Here is a 16,048-nt window from a genome sequence, read left to right on the forward strand (position 1 = left end):
TGAAAGGCTAATCGGGAGTGGACATACAGTTTAAAGTGGGATCTGAACCACTATGTGCCTTCACCAGGTATCAAACCCAGGACTGTCTTGGATTGAAATTCAATTGTATTTATATTTTAGGCAGGGCTCAAAGTGGGGCAAAGGTGGGGGATGCAATTTCCCTAGTTAAGAACATTTTCATAAAGCATCCCCCAGCTAGGATCATTTGTATAAGCATTCCTCCACTCTTTGCATTATTTCCATATCAATCCATACATGAATCTCCCTGCTCATGCCCAAACTCAACCAATCCCCCCCCCCCTTCCCCTCCGGTTAGGAATTTCTTCTTTGAGCACTGATTCTAGGTGCAAGCAATGAATTTCTGATACTGTTGTAAAACAAGCTGACTACAAATATGGATCTTTCATTTTATACTTTTTACATGCTAATTTCAAAAGGCCACAATCGTTTTTGCTGACATTACTTCTATTCCAAGTGGTCTTCTTAATTGTAAGCAAGTGTAGATATTTTTGTATTTTTTTGTTGTAGTTCTGTATTATTTTTTTAAGCATTCTTCCACTATTAAGTGAAAATTCAATTCAGAACTTACATTTTTCCTTTTACTAATAACTATTGTAATAAAATACAGTACTTTCTTTGTATAAAACTTCGACATGGAATTAGAATATAAAACAATAGTAAATGATAACTGTGGTTTTAGAACAATATTTCTACCTCAAGCAACTGTGATGAATATATATTGAATGAACTGTGTTATATATATATATATATATATATATACACACACACACACACACACACACACACACACACATTATACACAGGAATAGGATCAGAAAAGGTGCCAGAAGGGCAGATAAATACAAATGATGAAGGAAACAGTAAACACTTACCACAGAGAAATAGTTCTATACTAGAAACAGTTGATAGAGAACAAAAAGTACTTTAACCAGTGTTTACTGTAAGGTGGGTGGGTAGTTTCGGGGAGGAGAGGAAAGGGTTACTGGTTGGCTGGTAACGGTTATTGAAGGTGGTGTTATGGCTATTGGTGTGGATGGCAACTGTGAAATCGGAGTTTTTTGGTGGAGGGCTAGCTAGCTATATCTCAACACAATAATAATATAACCTGCTGAAACCACAAGAATGACCTTATAAACTTTTCTATTAAGTGAACGAATATAAACACAAATTTTCTTCTTTCAATTGGTACTCTTATTACAAAATCAACACTGCTGTTATCTAGTTAGAAGCATTAGGTACAAGCTGTTCCTTGTTGCTTCCTATTGGTTCAATTTTTAACATGCATGCTTTAACTATAATAACTGGAAATGGATAGGATAAATTATCATGCACTAAAACAAGCGAATATTTAGAATTATCACATTTATTCTATGTCTATGCACATGTTTTAAGGTTTAAATTTACCAGTTGTTACTGCAAATAAGCACATATAATTTGACATATTTTATTTCAAATTGTAGGTTTAGGATGGAAACATCAAAAAACATGCACATTGACATCAAATATTAATTTTGCTTATATGATTGTAACTTAACATTTATGCTGCAATCTTCCAGGCATTGGAATATTTTTGCAGCTGATTTCATCCAAAAACTCGTGGGAGTTAACTTGACATTATATAGCCAATTTAACTCTTAGAAATCAAGATATGATTTTCTTAACATTATAATTTACCTGATGTAGAGAAATAAGACTAATGACGAGCGAACGAGCATTGCAGCATACTCACTGATACATGCTACATTTGCTCATACACTCATACATCAAGGACACTCATACAAATTAATAATGATCTCATTAATGTAATACTACAACAACTTCATCTGTTAAGGACTAATTTTGAAATATTCGTATAGCACTACAGGTTATCAAACATATTAAGCAAGAAATTCACAACTCTTAACCTTAGAATATTTCTAGATAAAGCATTAATACACATAAATAGTAATTACATTTTGTAAAAATTACCAAAAGAAAATTATTAAAGCAAGTTATATTTGATTAAGTATGCTTTTATAATAAAGCAGATCACACATATATGTATGTACATATATTTTACAGCACAAAGTAAGCCCTTCAAAAAGAATTACACACATTGTTAAGCATAACAAGAAAACACAAATGCATAAAAATGTAACAAGATGCTGTGAAGTGAAGGAAAGGATTAGTTATTCCTTGTGCTTGTTAACATGGTAAAAAAATAAATCTAAAAATAATGGTAGTAATAAGAAATTCAGCAAATATCTGCAATATATGATTTTACAATAATAAAAACATTGTGATAACAGAATCATTTACAATAGTCAAGTCAATAACAATCAAAATGATTCCTTTTAAATTTTAAACAAAACAAACTTCATTCATGCAACTTGGGAAAACAAACATCTGCAGAAAAGAAATATCAGTACAATCTAAATTTTCTCATTTATTTGCAGATCTTAATAATGTTGATCGGTAGTTTCAGTTCTGTTAAATATGTACAGTGATAAAGGTAAACTGACATGAGAATTCTTACACTGTGGTATAATTTTTAAAAAAATAACTTCAGTAAATTTAAAGAAGAAATGTATGTTATCGATTAAAGAAACAGGCCATGGATATTACCTCAACAATTATTTATAATATACAATACTAGTCCCATTATAACACAAAAAATATTACAAAACTTCCCCTCTTCCTATTTTTGATGTGTATTTGCAGAGTTTCATCAAAGATGCATGAAAATGACCAAATTCAAGGTCCTAATTTTATAACTTATGCTATGAAGATTTAGAAGACAAATCCTTATCTTTTACATGGAGAATTTCCGTGATTATAAATGGATTCAAATACCCATGTTCTGATGAAAAATGATACACCGTTTAAGTCATAACTATTACACAAATGAGTCTTTGCTAGAAGGAAAGAGATTTGTTAATTTCTAGGATTGTGCTATAATTCCCATATGCCTTATTTTATGGTACTAAAAGGAAAAAAAAACTACTGAACAAGGCAGGATTTAATGCTAGTGTACTGAAGTCATAGCAGCGTACAAAAACAAATCCTTGGCATGTAACTTTAATGATTGTATATATTGTCCTAAATAAATTTAATGTTTTTACACAGAAATTCTGGCTCTCATTATTTTTTTTATAAAAATTAACTTAGAAACTATATGTTTTTCATATATATATCTGATATTCTACTGTAGATTTGAAGGGTGCTAGGAATAATTAAAATGATTACTTACCACCTTCTTCTGTAGGCTTATGATGACTGTAACTTTCCTTCACGTGAAATGTTGACCTCTCAGTCCGTTCTGAAGAAAGATGAGACAAATATTCATACAAAATGCAGTAAAAATGGAACTAACTATTTATAAAATTATTTCATTTCGTTTTAATAAGTTTAATTATTACATTTGATCTGAATATGTCAATTATTACCAAAAAATAGAATTCCTTCCAATATATTTAATGAAATTGAATTTACATACACAACTATTTTCAACTGATCTAAAACAAACAGTTTATGCTTATAGAAATTTTATTCCTTCAAAATCTGACAGTTTACATTTCATTTCTGCATTTCATTTTTAATCATGGAAATATATCAGAAAATTTAATAAACATACATACATATATATTTCTACTTCACACAAAATACGAAACATTTACAGCTCAACAAAATGTTGCAGACTGAAAAAAAAGAACATTGTACTACACTTCATTACTATAATAACAACAACATCAATAATAAACTCACCTTGCATGCAGCACCAGACAAAGACTTATAATAATGGAAAAAATTGACTTACCAAAAGGAAGACTACATATGGAATTAATTCCTACTTCTACAAGCTAGGTGTATAAATTATTCCAAGTAAATACAATGCTACATTAAGTAGCAACAAATCAAGATGCCTACTTAGTAAAAAGTACATTTTTAATAAGAGTCAATGCAAAATAACCAACCAACAACAAAAGGGGTTCTATATAACCCATGTTCAGTATACATCAGATTTAAAATGGATTCCAATTCATTTAAATAAACACATTGTTTTACTGTGAAGTAACCTATTAAATTCTAAGAAATTCAGCTTATTGAATGAGATTGAGTTCTACAATGTTTGGATTCTCTTGTGTTTAGGTAGTATTTAAACAAAAAGTTTTTTGTAGGTAAGTATATAATCACATTTTAAAACATTTTCATAATTAGATATTTCTCATTAGTTACATATCAACATATTTTATTGAAGCCATTTTCATGTAATGCTGCGGTAGCTCAGTCGTTAGGGCATCTGACTACCATACAAGAGACCCGGGTTTGATCCCGGCAGGGAGAACTGGGATTTTTTCCACCTGTTCAAGCGGCTCCGGTGCCCACCCAGCATCGTATAAAGTGGTTACCTGGAGGAAACTGTGGGGGGTAAAGGTGCTAATCACATCACCCCCACCTTCGGCCATGATCAAGAAAGTGTGGGGCCCTAACTCCACACTCCCTATACGTCTCCATGGCATGGTGCAAAGCACAGGGGAGCACTTTGCTTTACCATTTCCATTGTCATGTAATATTTTTATTAGCTTCACATTCATATTTTCCAAAGTAAATTTTTCTCAGTAAATAATCTTTTTCCCTCTTTTAACAGTTTTTGAAACTTTTGTTTAGTATTCATTGCATTGTTTCAATGCTAAGAAAATACAATCATATTATGGCAGGGTACAGTTCAGTTTTATTGATGGTTTGTAATGTAGTGTAGTATGGTAGAATTTCTAATACTGAGGTTTTTTTTTACAAACAATGCCTGTTGCATTACTTATATATTGCATACACATAGAACCTCATACATGTGATATAGTTTAAAGTGAAATTTGTACCAATAGTATGTGAGCTTGCATTGAACAATACTTATGTCTTGGACATAAGTCAAGTGCTACAATAATTTAGTTGTCACTGGCACCATAGCCCATCTATCTCTGTAAGTCCTTTCCTGGTGTTAAAAAATCTTCATAACAAAATCGTCATTCCATTAAGTTTATAGAAAAATAAATTACAAATAAGTATACATTCTAAAATTTGGAAAATAGTAGTTATAATCAATCTACTTTATCAAGTTCCTTTATTGACTTGGAAGTCAATATATATGCCAATAGTACAATATTAGAATAACATTTAACACACTATAAATTTATTTGTGACAAATTTTGTTTTGAAGATAGAGTGGTTTTCTGGATGAGAAAGAAAATATATTCCTACTATGATTAAAGATACAAAATATTGTACCTTTAAAAAGCATATTGGAAATTATCTATTTTTTAATTAAAATATAGTTTCTTCTAAGATATACCTACTGCTTCAGGATTAAGAAAATCATGTAATAAACATATTCATAAATAATATGTTCAACATATAAAATTTTGTAAATAAATGCACATTTTTTGTGAGGCTGCTGAGGTTATAAAGGACATTTGTAAAGGAAATAAGCAATACTAATAATAGCTGCAACAACAATAGCACCAACAACATATTAATAAGACTAGCAGGTGTTGCCTTTCTGCAAGAGGCCACAGTTTGCCATGCTAGTGGATGACAGGTAGTAGCTCTGTACAGGGTAGGAATATAGAGTGAGCCATACCTGCTTCAATATTTTTTTGTGTGCTTCTTTGATATCCTGTCCTATATAAATTCTGAGTTTTACATTCACATTCACCTCATTAAACATACGTCCTCCCTCTCTTTCTTCAAGCACATGCATACTTCCATCTTGCTATCTATCACATTAATTATTTTTCCGCCTGTTCCTGCTCACCTTTCCTTAGATTCCTTGTATCTGCCGCACCATCATCTTCCGATAAACCCAGCTCTTCAATATCAGTATGGGCATCTCGAAAATCTGGTCCAGCTTCTTTGATATGCAAGACTTCCTGAGGATCATCTAGGTCCATTTTCCTGGTATGCTTCACATGGACAACTGATCTGTGGTTTTCTAGTTCCAAGGCTGTAACTTCTTGGGAAATGTCTTCCTTCTCACCCTCTTCAGCAGAAACAAAAATATCTTCCGTATCGGTGATGGCCTCATTGTCTGCTACTAAAATAATACCAGCACTTGCTTGAAAATGTGCTTGCTCCATGTCTGCTAATTCTTGTTCGCTTTGCAGATCTAGTTGATTAACTGAATCCACAGCAGCCTCATCACTGGATGTACATAAACTTTCCACATCAGTTTTGCCATCAATAATTACGTTTGTGGGGATAGAGAGGACAATTGAACTACGTTTTCTCTGCATTAAAACATCAGTATCACTCACTTCTATCTCTTCCATGTCGGTAGTTGATTCTTTATTTCTTTCATTGCATTTAGTTACGTGTTGCATGTTAAACCGTGATTTTCCCTTCTTCCGTTTCCTTTGCTCCTCGCCTAAAAAAATATCTTCCGTGTCTGTTACTGGGCACTTCATTATTGAAGGTTTCTCCTCTTTTAGCATTTCAATAAGTTCCAATATACTTCCATCCAAAGGTGGTAGTTCCGGGCTCTCTACTTGACGGTCAGTGGCTTCACTCTTCAGTGGATCTTCATCTTCAGAACACATACACTCTTCCATGTCTGTCAATTCACCTGTTTCTCTATCAATTTGAAGTTCATAATTCTCAATGTCTTGTATAGGTAGAACTTCTGTTACAGATCTATCATCTGCATATCTTGTTAAAGTTAATTCTGGATAAGATGAAATGTGTTCCATTTCAGGAGTCACACAACAAACAATTGTTTCATTTTGAGTGTCTGATGAGTCCAGGAAAAAATCTTCAACATCAGTTCCTCCTGGTATTTCTTCTGATGCAGCATTCAAGGACAGAGACTGTTTTGTTTCTACCTTCCTTTCCTCTTCACTTTCACTATCACTGTTCTCTGTAGATTTCACTTCTTCTGTGTCAGTTACAGATTCTTTAATAGCAGGTGGTTCCAAAAAAGTGATACCATCAACTGTATCAGTCAGCTGTTCCACACTCTTATCCAAAGTTTCTGGTGTTAGAATAATTGACAAAGGGTGTCCTTCAGATTCAACAAAACGGACCTCAGATGTTTGATGTCTTGATTTATATAGATGACGTTTCATTCTTGCTACATCTGTAGCTATCTCTTCTTCTGCACTATCTTCAATCTGATCTTCTTCTGTAGTGCTGCCACTTTTCTTCTCGTATGCTGCCTGTGCTGTGTTTTCAGCTTCAGTTTCAGATGCAAAATCTTCCGTGTCTGTCACTCTGTCACTCTGGTCTTCTTTTGCATTCAAAACCTGACAATGTGTTAGTGTACGACTTGCAGTATTGCTTTCATCTTTGATTTTGTGTGAAACTTGGATTATGCCACAACTATCCTCTATATCCAGAAATGCATGAGGAACTTTCTCCATTTCATTAGAATCAGGTAAATTATCAACATCAGATACATCTGATGCATCTAGGATGTCATCATCTGTTTCTGCGGAACTATCATTTTTCAAAGAGGTGTCACTGCAGTCTGCATTTGTATTTTTCTTCTCCCTGTACAATATATCTCTGCTAGGCAATTGTGCCCAATCTTCCTTTTCAGCAAGACAAAAGTCTTCATCATCGGTAACACCACCAGTAAACGCCTCCTCTGCATCCTTCCTATCAGATATTCTGGTTGAGTCACTGGTAATTTCTGGAAGCCCAGGTATTATTTCAGTATCTGGTATGCTTGATGTTTCAAAAATATCATCTTCTGATGCGTCAACATCTTCTGTATCTGTCACACCGCCTGTTTTCACCATTGCTCTGCTTGATTTACCTTTCCTTGTCTTGCGAGGAAGCTTCTTAACTTCTTCATCTTCAGAATCCGTGTCAGTTACATTAGTGATTATTTGGCCTTGAGGTTTTGATATTTTAGAGTGGAAACCAGATTTTCTTGCAGAAAATGAATGAGAATGCTTTCCTTCAGAAGACTTAAACATACTCTCACCAAGTGCTATTTCTTCTACATCAGTGCATGCATTTTCATCATATTTTACTTGAAAGTCTTTGCAATAAAACTGATCTGGTTCTGGTGATGATGCAGGTGCCATGGATCTTTCGTTGTGAACTTGCTTGTCTGTTATATGCATTATGCTACTTTCCTCTGTCATAGATGCTATATCAACATTTTTGTAACTTTGTTTAGCTTCCTCAACTTCACTTTCTGAGTTAGTCATGTCTTCATATTCAGTATTTCCTTCTTTCAAGTCATCTTTTGTGGATATCATTAGCGGTAAAGTATTTGTGGAAGTTCTAATTGTTGACTTTCCATAATTTTCTCCTTGTTTCAAACCCATCTCATTATTTCTGTCATCATATTCAATCACTTCATTCGCTGTTGCATCGATAATAAAACAGTCTTCGTTTTCGGTTCCTGCTGGTAGCTTTGGCATGAACAAGTCCAGTTCGTCAGCAGATCCATGTACTGATTCCACATCTGTAAATTCATCAAAATTTTCCCTTCCTCCCATGTGTAAATGCTGTAGAGCTCCTTTAGTGCAGGCTTGCTTCTCTTCACATTCCGAGTCCAAATCTTCAACATCTGTATGTGCATCTGCTACGATATTCCTATATTCTTTGGGTATCTCTTCAGGTGTTGCTTCTCCATCAGTTGTTATAGCTATTGCAGGTACAGTCATGTGAACGTCCATCCTTTGAGTGGCAATATAATCTTCAGATATGCAACTTTCTTGCGATTCCTGCTTGAGTGATTGTAAACCTGAAGCATCTACATTGAAACTACATTCTGGACTAATCGGAAGTGGCTCACTCAATCCATCAAAAAGACTATCAGATAAATCAACTTTATCAGCTGAAGTATCTACGCTGTTGTGGTAACTACACGTCGTTGATTCAAATAAAATATTTGAGTCACAATCACTAATTACATCACTCGTGTCATCCTCATCATCAGTATAATCATTCTCTGCAGATATCTTGAGAACAATTCCAAGATCACTTGTTATACCTTCTTCATGTGACTTTACAGGTACATCGTCGATTGGAATTAGATCTTCTTCATCATCAGTAGCCTCTTCTCCAATCACACATTGTAAGTTAGTTGATTCTACAAGAGCATAATCTGCACCTGACCAAGAAGCTGAAAACGTGTCACCATCTTCATTATCAAAAGTAAACAAGTCTAGTATCTGTTTTTTGCTCACTTCAGTATTATCAACATCTTGACAAACAACTGTCTTTGGAATTTGATATTTACTTCCCACAGCCTCTTGTACTACTGCAATTTCAACAGCAGTGTAGTCTTCATTATCAGCTCCTTCTTGATTATAGATGCCCTGAGGAAAAATATCAGTTTTGAAAGTACGTATATCAAGTTCAGCAACATTCCTATAATTTCTCTGTGGGGAAACTGACAAGTTTACATTTTCATTTGATTCATTGACTACTGTAACAAATGTTCCAAATGAGCAACTATCAACATCAGCAACGAACTTACCTTCAGCAATAGCAATATCTGCAGATTCATCAGTGGAAATCATCAAGCAAGAGTGAGTTTCTAAGTGTGATTTATCACCTTCCAATAAAGCAGGCACACTGTCAACACTTTGGACCAAACCAGACTTGCCTTTTTCATCATAAATATCACCTATGAACCTTTCTAATTGTGAAGCCATGCTTTCAACAGATGCATAACTAGCAAGACAAGAAGAGGCAACAGGCTCTTTACCTTTTGAAGTTTCCTCAACATATTCGAACTTGTGCTTAACACGAGGAGGAGTTACAGCACGAACATCCAAGATTGGGGAGATCCGTTCCTCAGACACCTGTGATTTTGGCTGGCTACTTGATTGGGGTGAACGTTCCAATTTTGTTACTTTTGGTGAGGTAGACCTGCTACTCCTAGTAGCAGATCGACCTGTGTCTAAGCTAAGATCAGAAGAAGATGATGTGGGCAGAGCTACAGAATCTGATAAAGAAGAATCAGTTGTATCCGCAACAGAAGCTTCCCCTTCTCCAGTACTCTCTTGTTGAGGGAATGGCTTTGAAACCATTCTCCTGACCACTTCACTTACTTGAGGTTGCCTATAGATGACCTCAATGGCACCACTAACATCTATAGTTCGAGTAAAAACTTCAGAAGTGAGCAACTGAGTAACACCAGACTGGGATGAGTGACGCATGCGGCTCGGACTTGAAGGAAGCGATGGGGTGCTGGTTGTGTCAATTCTTGAACTCTGGGGTAGAGACGTTTTGGCTGATTTTTCAGGAGATTTTTCTAGCTTAGATAAAGAAGGGGGAGAACTCTGAGTACAAGTTGAAGCAACACGACCAGGCATTCGTCTTCTCCCACGTTCATAAGGAATATCAGATGACAAAGCTTCTGATGTACCTGAGGTAGTTTTAGAACTAGTGTGATCATGATGAGTCTGTGTTCTTTGTTGACTAGTGCTTTTAGAAATTGTTCGGGAACAAACATGTTCCTCCCTTGTCCTATATTCCTCATGAGAAGTTATAGAATGTTTAGTTTTTGAACTACTTGCTGAAAATTGACTTTTCTTAGAATGAGCTGTTTTGCTATCATCATGTTCAGTGTCTACTGAACTTTCTTTTGAAATTTTCTTAGATCTACGTATTTTATGAACAGTGCCCGTAGAGGCAGACACACTATGTTTCATTTTTACTTTAGTTTCTTCACCACTTTCTAAAGATAAAACTCTACTTTCGGATGGTAATTCTGAAGATTCAGGACAAACTTGCTTTTTCCTTGCTTTATCTTCTTCACCACTACAAAGAGTAACAACTCTACTTTCAGAAGGCAATTCTGAGGGTTCAGAAATATTTTGGGAGCGTATTGTTGTAGCTTCCTTGTGAGTATCTAGAGATAACTCTCTTCTTGACTGTGCTACCTCATCACCTTCTTCGGCAACAGGTTCTTCCTTTCCAGAGTGCTGACTTTCTGAAAGTCGAACTACTTCATTGTCACATGTACTTGATGAACTTAATTGGGGCACAACAGCTTTACTAAAATCTGGTAAATTAAATTCCTCACTTGCAGCAGTCAAATGTTGACTTTCTGCTGATAGTTCTTTACTTCGTGATAAACTAGTTTCATCCTGTGCAGCTTTCTTCATAGCTCGTTCGCATTTTTCAGTATTTTCAATTGCAATCTTGTCATGTGCTGTATGGCAGCTGTGCTTTTCTTCAACCTGCGATTCATTTTCTGGAAGTGAAAATTCTTCTGCACTGTAATGAGAAACCATTTTGCTCATTTCTGTTTGAAGAGGAGCTGGTAAATCATGTTTTATTACTGTGAGATCTTCTGTATCTGCACCAAGATGCAATTCTCCATTTTTAGATATAGCAGAGCCTTCACCACTCTCAGCTTTTGTGAGGCAGGCATCAGCACTGAGAGACTCTACACTATCAGCATCCTTTGTTTCTGAAGCAAGTTTCACTTTCTCAATAGTCTTTACTTCTTCTATAACAGTCTCAACTACATTATCTTGGACAACCTCTTTCTCTATTATAGTTATAGTCTTGGAATCTTCAGTAGACTTCTTAATTTTAATATCCAAGTTACTTGCTACAACAGATTTACTTGGTAAAACTTCACTTGTGGTTCCAAGTTTACTTGTAAATTCTAATTCAGATGGCTTTTCCTCCTTGTGCTCAAAAAGGGCACGGCTTCTGTACTCCTTGCTGTTGAAGTCACCACGAACAAATTCCTCTGCGATTGATCCAAGTTCATTAAAGCATGATTCTGTTAAATCTCGAGGATCTGTCAAGGATAGAGACAACTCTTTCCCTTCAGGTGTAGGTGTCAAATCAGGCTTTAATTCTCGGACTTCTTGTTTAATTTGGCGTGCTACTTCTTTCACTTCACTCATTAATTCCTTTACTTCTCTTTCAGTTAATACTTTTCTTGTGATAATAGAAAGTTGCTCTCTCCTTGACCTTAAACTACCAGAAGGTAAGACCTGACTTTCTGCTGAAGAAAAACTAGCAGACACATCACTACTTTTTTGGTTATTGAATTTTGAAGACACACTAGGTTGAATATCTTTTACAATTTTCACTGTAGAAGATTCAGCTTCAGAACGCTGAACATCATCAGTTGGAGGTAAAAATTTCTCTTCAACTTCCTGGATTTCAGCTTGTTGTTCAACATCCAAAACTTCAGATTCAATACAGCCTTCCAATTCCTTCTCAATGAAACTTCCAGAAGTTTCTCCCTCCATTTTAAGTCCAAAATCTTCAAATCTTTCATCAATACATACAACAGCATCAGCCTCTCCCAATTGTTCTTCTCCAGCAGATAAATCTCCTCTTACTTCCTCCAAAAACTCTACACCAGAAACAAAGGTACCAGATTCAGATTCTAACTTCCCTACAATTTTTTCACCAACAGTTCCACCTAATTCTTTCCTAACTATGTTATCAATAATATCTGTTCCTCCTCGACATTCAACATCCTTAACTTTCCCATCACTCATAACACTTTCAATGTCTTTCACATCCTTCTCCACTTTCTCTCCAAGTACCTCTCCATGAACAGACAAAGCTATAGACACATCTCGCTCTACCTCTTTTTCTTGGGACTTCTTCTCCATTTCCATTTTCTCAACAATGACTTTTTCACTAAGTTCAAACTCATCCTTTGTTATAACCTCCTCACATAACACCATTTCAATCGCCTCATCTAACCCTGAGAAAGTAACCTCTTCTTCTGTTATTTCTTCTGTGGGTCTTTCTTGGGAAACGTCTTCTTTGGGGATTTCTGCTTCCAAATCTTTTGCTAACGTGATTTTGCTTTCGGCTGACTCTACCTTTGGAGGTTTTTCATCAATATCTTTCTTCAACTCCTCATGTTCTACTTCAACTTCTGGTTCAACGGCTTTCATCTCAACTTCACACGGAACAACACTTTCTTTAACTTCCAATTCTTCCGCAATGGGCTCCTCTTTCTCTTTTCCAGCATCATATGAAATGGCAGGTGCTAACAAATCCTCCTTGATCTTATCGGAAATATCAACTTCAGAAATTTCGAATACTAATTTTGTTACTTCCGATTCTACTTTCTCAGAAACACCATCAGGTTGCTCCTCTTTTTCAATTTCATGCTCATCCTCTACATCAACATCCCTTTCAATTTCTTCTTCAGCCCTAATGTCTTCTTCAACTTCTTGAAATGGGCTTTCCCTTGTTGTTACTTTTGTTACTTTCGTTTCTTCACATGGCGCCTCCTCCACAACTTCTTCAGCGATTTCCTTTTCAGGAGAGGAACTTTCTGCAATAACTTCCTCCACTGGAATTTCGGTTTCCAATGATATCTTTCTTTCTTCCAATTTCTCTTCTGCAACCTCATATTGTTGAAATTCTTCCTTCTCTTCTCCTTTATGAGATGGTTTCTCTGCAACTTCCACTTTCTTCTCATCTATATCAACTTTTTCTGACACTTCGACAACGTCCTTCTTGATTTCAGAATCCGGTACACTACGGATTTTATCTACAGTAGTCGAAGGAATCGAGACAATTGAAATTTCGCCTTCTAACTTCTTGGCTTCCTTTCTTTCCTCATCCTCTTCTTCAGCCACCAACTCAATTTCTACATCTTCAGGGACGGTCTCTTGTGGAATGTCTTCCACTATTGGTTCGATCACTTCCTCTACCTCCTTAACAATATCCTCACCAGAAACTATAGTAACAGACACTGATTCTAACCTCTCCACAACTTCCTCAACAATACATTCATCTAATTCCTTGCTAACTATTTTATCAACAACTTCCCCAACAATTTCATCAGGTTCAACCAACTCTTTCCCTTCACTCACAACACTTTCAATTACTTCCATTTCCTCTTTCTCTTCGACAACTTTCTCCTCGACAGATGGAGTTGGAGTAATAATTCCCTCGATTTCCTCTTCTTCTGTATCTTTCACTGTTTCTACATCCTCGTCAACAACCTTTTCGCTAATTTCAATCTCATCTTTTGTTATTATCTCTTTCATTAATTTCTCTTCAAAAACTTCAGCTATTTTCGATGATGGTAGCAAATCCTCCGTTATCACAATTGCTTCTTCTGTTATATCCTCTGTGCGTTTTTCTTGGGAAACATCTTCTTTGAGGATTTCTGCTCCCAAAGCTCTTGCTAACATGATTTTGGTGTCAGCTGACTCTACCTTTGGAGGTTTTTCATCAATATCTTTCTTCAACTCCTCATGTTCTACCTCAACTTCTGGTCCAATGGCTTGCAAGTCACCCTCACATGGAACAACACTTTCTATAACCTCCAATTCTTCTGCAATGGGCTCCTCTTTCTTTTCTCCAGCATCATATGAAATGGCAGGTTCTGACAAATCCTCCTTCATCTTTTTGGAAACATCTACTTCAGAAATTTCGGGTACTAATTTTGTTACTTCCAATTCTTCTTTCGCAGAAACACCCTCAAGTTTCTCCTCTGTTTCAATTTCATGTTCTTCCTCTACATCAACTTCCTTTTCAATTTCTTCTTCAGCCCTAATCTCTTCTTCCACTTCTTGAGTTGGACTTTCCCTTCTTGATACTTTCGTTTCTTCACACGGCGCTTCCTCCACACCTTCTTCAGCAACTTCCTTTTCAGGAGAGGCACCTTCTGTAATAACTTCCTCGACTGGAATTTCGGTTTCTAAAGATAACTTTCTTTCTTCCAATTTCTCTTCTGCAACCTCGTATCTTTGCAGTTCTTCCTTCTCCTCTCCTATATCAGATGGCTTCTCTCCCTCTTCCGTTTTCTTCTCATCCATTTCAACTTTCTCGGACACTTCGATGACCTCCTTATCGACTTTAGAATCCGCAACACTACCAATTGTTTCTACGACTGTAGAAGAAATCGAGGCAATTGAAATTTCGCCTTCTAACTTCTCGGCTTCCTTTCTTTCCTCATACTCTTCTTCAGCCACCAACTCAATTTCTACTTCTTCAGAGACGGTTTCTTGTGGAAATTCTTCCACTATTGGTTCTATTACTTCCTTTACCTCCTTAACAATATCCTCACCAGAAACTAAAGTAACAGATACTGATTCTAATCTCTCCCCAACTTCTTCAACAACACTTTCATCTAATTCCTTGCTAATTATTTTATCAACAACTTCCTCAACAATTTCATCAGATTCAACAAACTTTTTCCCTTCACGCACACCACTCTCCATTACCTCCATTTCCTCTTTCTCTTCGACAACTTTCTCCTCGACAGATGGAGTTGGAGAAACAATTCCTTTGATTTCCTTTCCTTCTTCATCTTTCACTATTTCTTCCTCTTCATCAACAACCCTTTCTCTAATTTCAACCTTATCCTTTGTTATTATCTCTTTCATTAATTTCTCTTCAACAACTTCAGTTATTTTCGAAAATGGTAGCACATCCTCCGTTACATCAATTGCTTCTTCTGTTATTTCCTTTGTGCGTTTTTCTTGGGAAACGTCTTCCTTGAGGATTTCTGCTTCCAAAGCTCTTGCTAACATGATTTTAGTTTCGGTTGACTCTACCTTTGGAGGTTTCTCATCAATATCCTTCTGCACCTCCTCATGTTCTACTTCAACTTCTGGTTCACAAGGAACAACACTTTCCTTAACCTCTACTTCTTCCCCAATCGGCCCCTCTTTCTCTACTACAGCATCATATGAAACGGTAGGTGCTGACAAATCCTTCTTCACCTTTTCGGAAACATCAACTTCAGAAATATCTACTATTAATTTTGCTACCTCCGAATCTACTTCCTCAGAAACACCTTCAAGTTTTTCCCCTGTTTTAATTTCATGTTTTTCCTCTACATCAACTTCCTTTTCAATTTCTTCTTCAGCCCTAATCTCTTCTTCGAGTTCTTGAGTCTGACTTTCTGTTTTTGTTACTTTTGTTTCTTCACACGGTGCATCCTCCACAACTTCTTCACCGATTTCCTTTTCAGGAGAGGCACTTTCTCTAATAACTTCATCGACTGGAATTTCGGTTTCTAAAGATATCTTTCTTTCTTCCAATTTATCTTCTGCAACCTCATGTCTTTGAAATTTGTCCTTCTCTT

General features: G+C 35.9%; 1 protein-coding gene across 2 annotated transcripts in view; it reads right to left on the reverse strand.

The window, feature by feature from the left end:
- The window catches only part of LOC145994942 (uncharacterized), a 51,316-nt gene extending 41,606 nt beyond the window's left edge, over nucleotides 1-9,710 (reverse strand). For both annotated transcript variants that reach the window (XM_083131456.1, XM_083131455.1), the window contains exons 1-2: nucleotides 5,810-9,710; nucleotides 3,251-3,319 (exon numbers count right to left, since the gene is read on the reverse strand). In XM_083131456.1, coding sequence (XP_082987582.1) covers nucleotides 3,251-3,319; nucleotides 5,810-9,665 — 3,925 coding nt within the window. In that variant the 5' untranslated portion in view covers nucleotides 9,666-9,710. The remainder of the gene's footprint in view (nucleotides 1-3,250; nucleotides 3,320-5,809) is intronic.
- Nucleotides 9,711-16,048: the final 6,338 nt, after the last annotated feature.

This window comes from Lepisma saccharinum, chromosome 11, assembly GCF_977018435.1.
Source record: "Lepisma saccharinum chromosome 11, izLepSacc3.1, whole genome shotgun sequence".
Lineage (NCBI taxonomy): Eukaryota > Metazoa > Arthropoda > Insecta > Zygentoma > Lepismatidae > Lepisma > Lepisma saccharinum.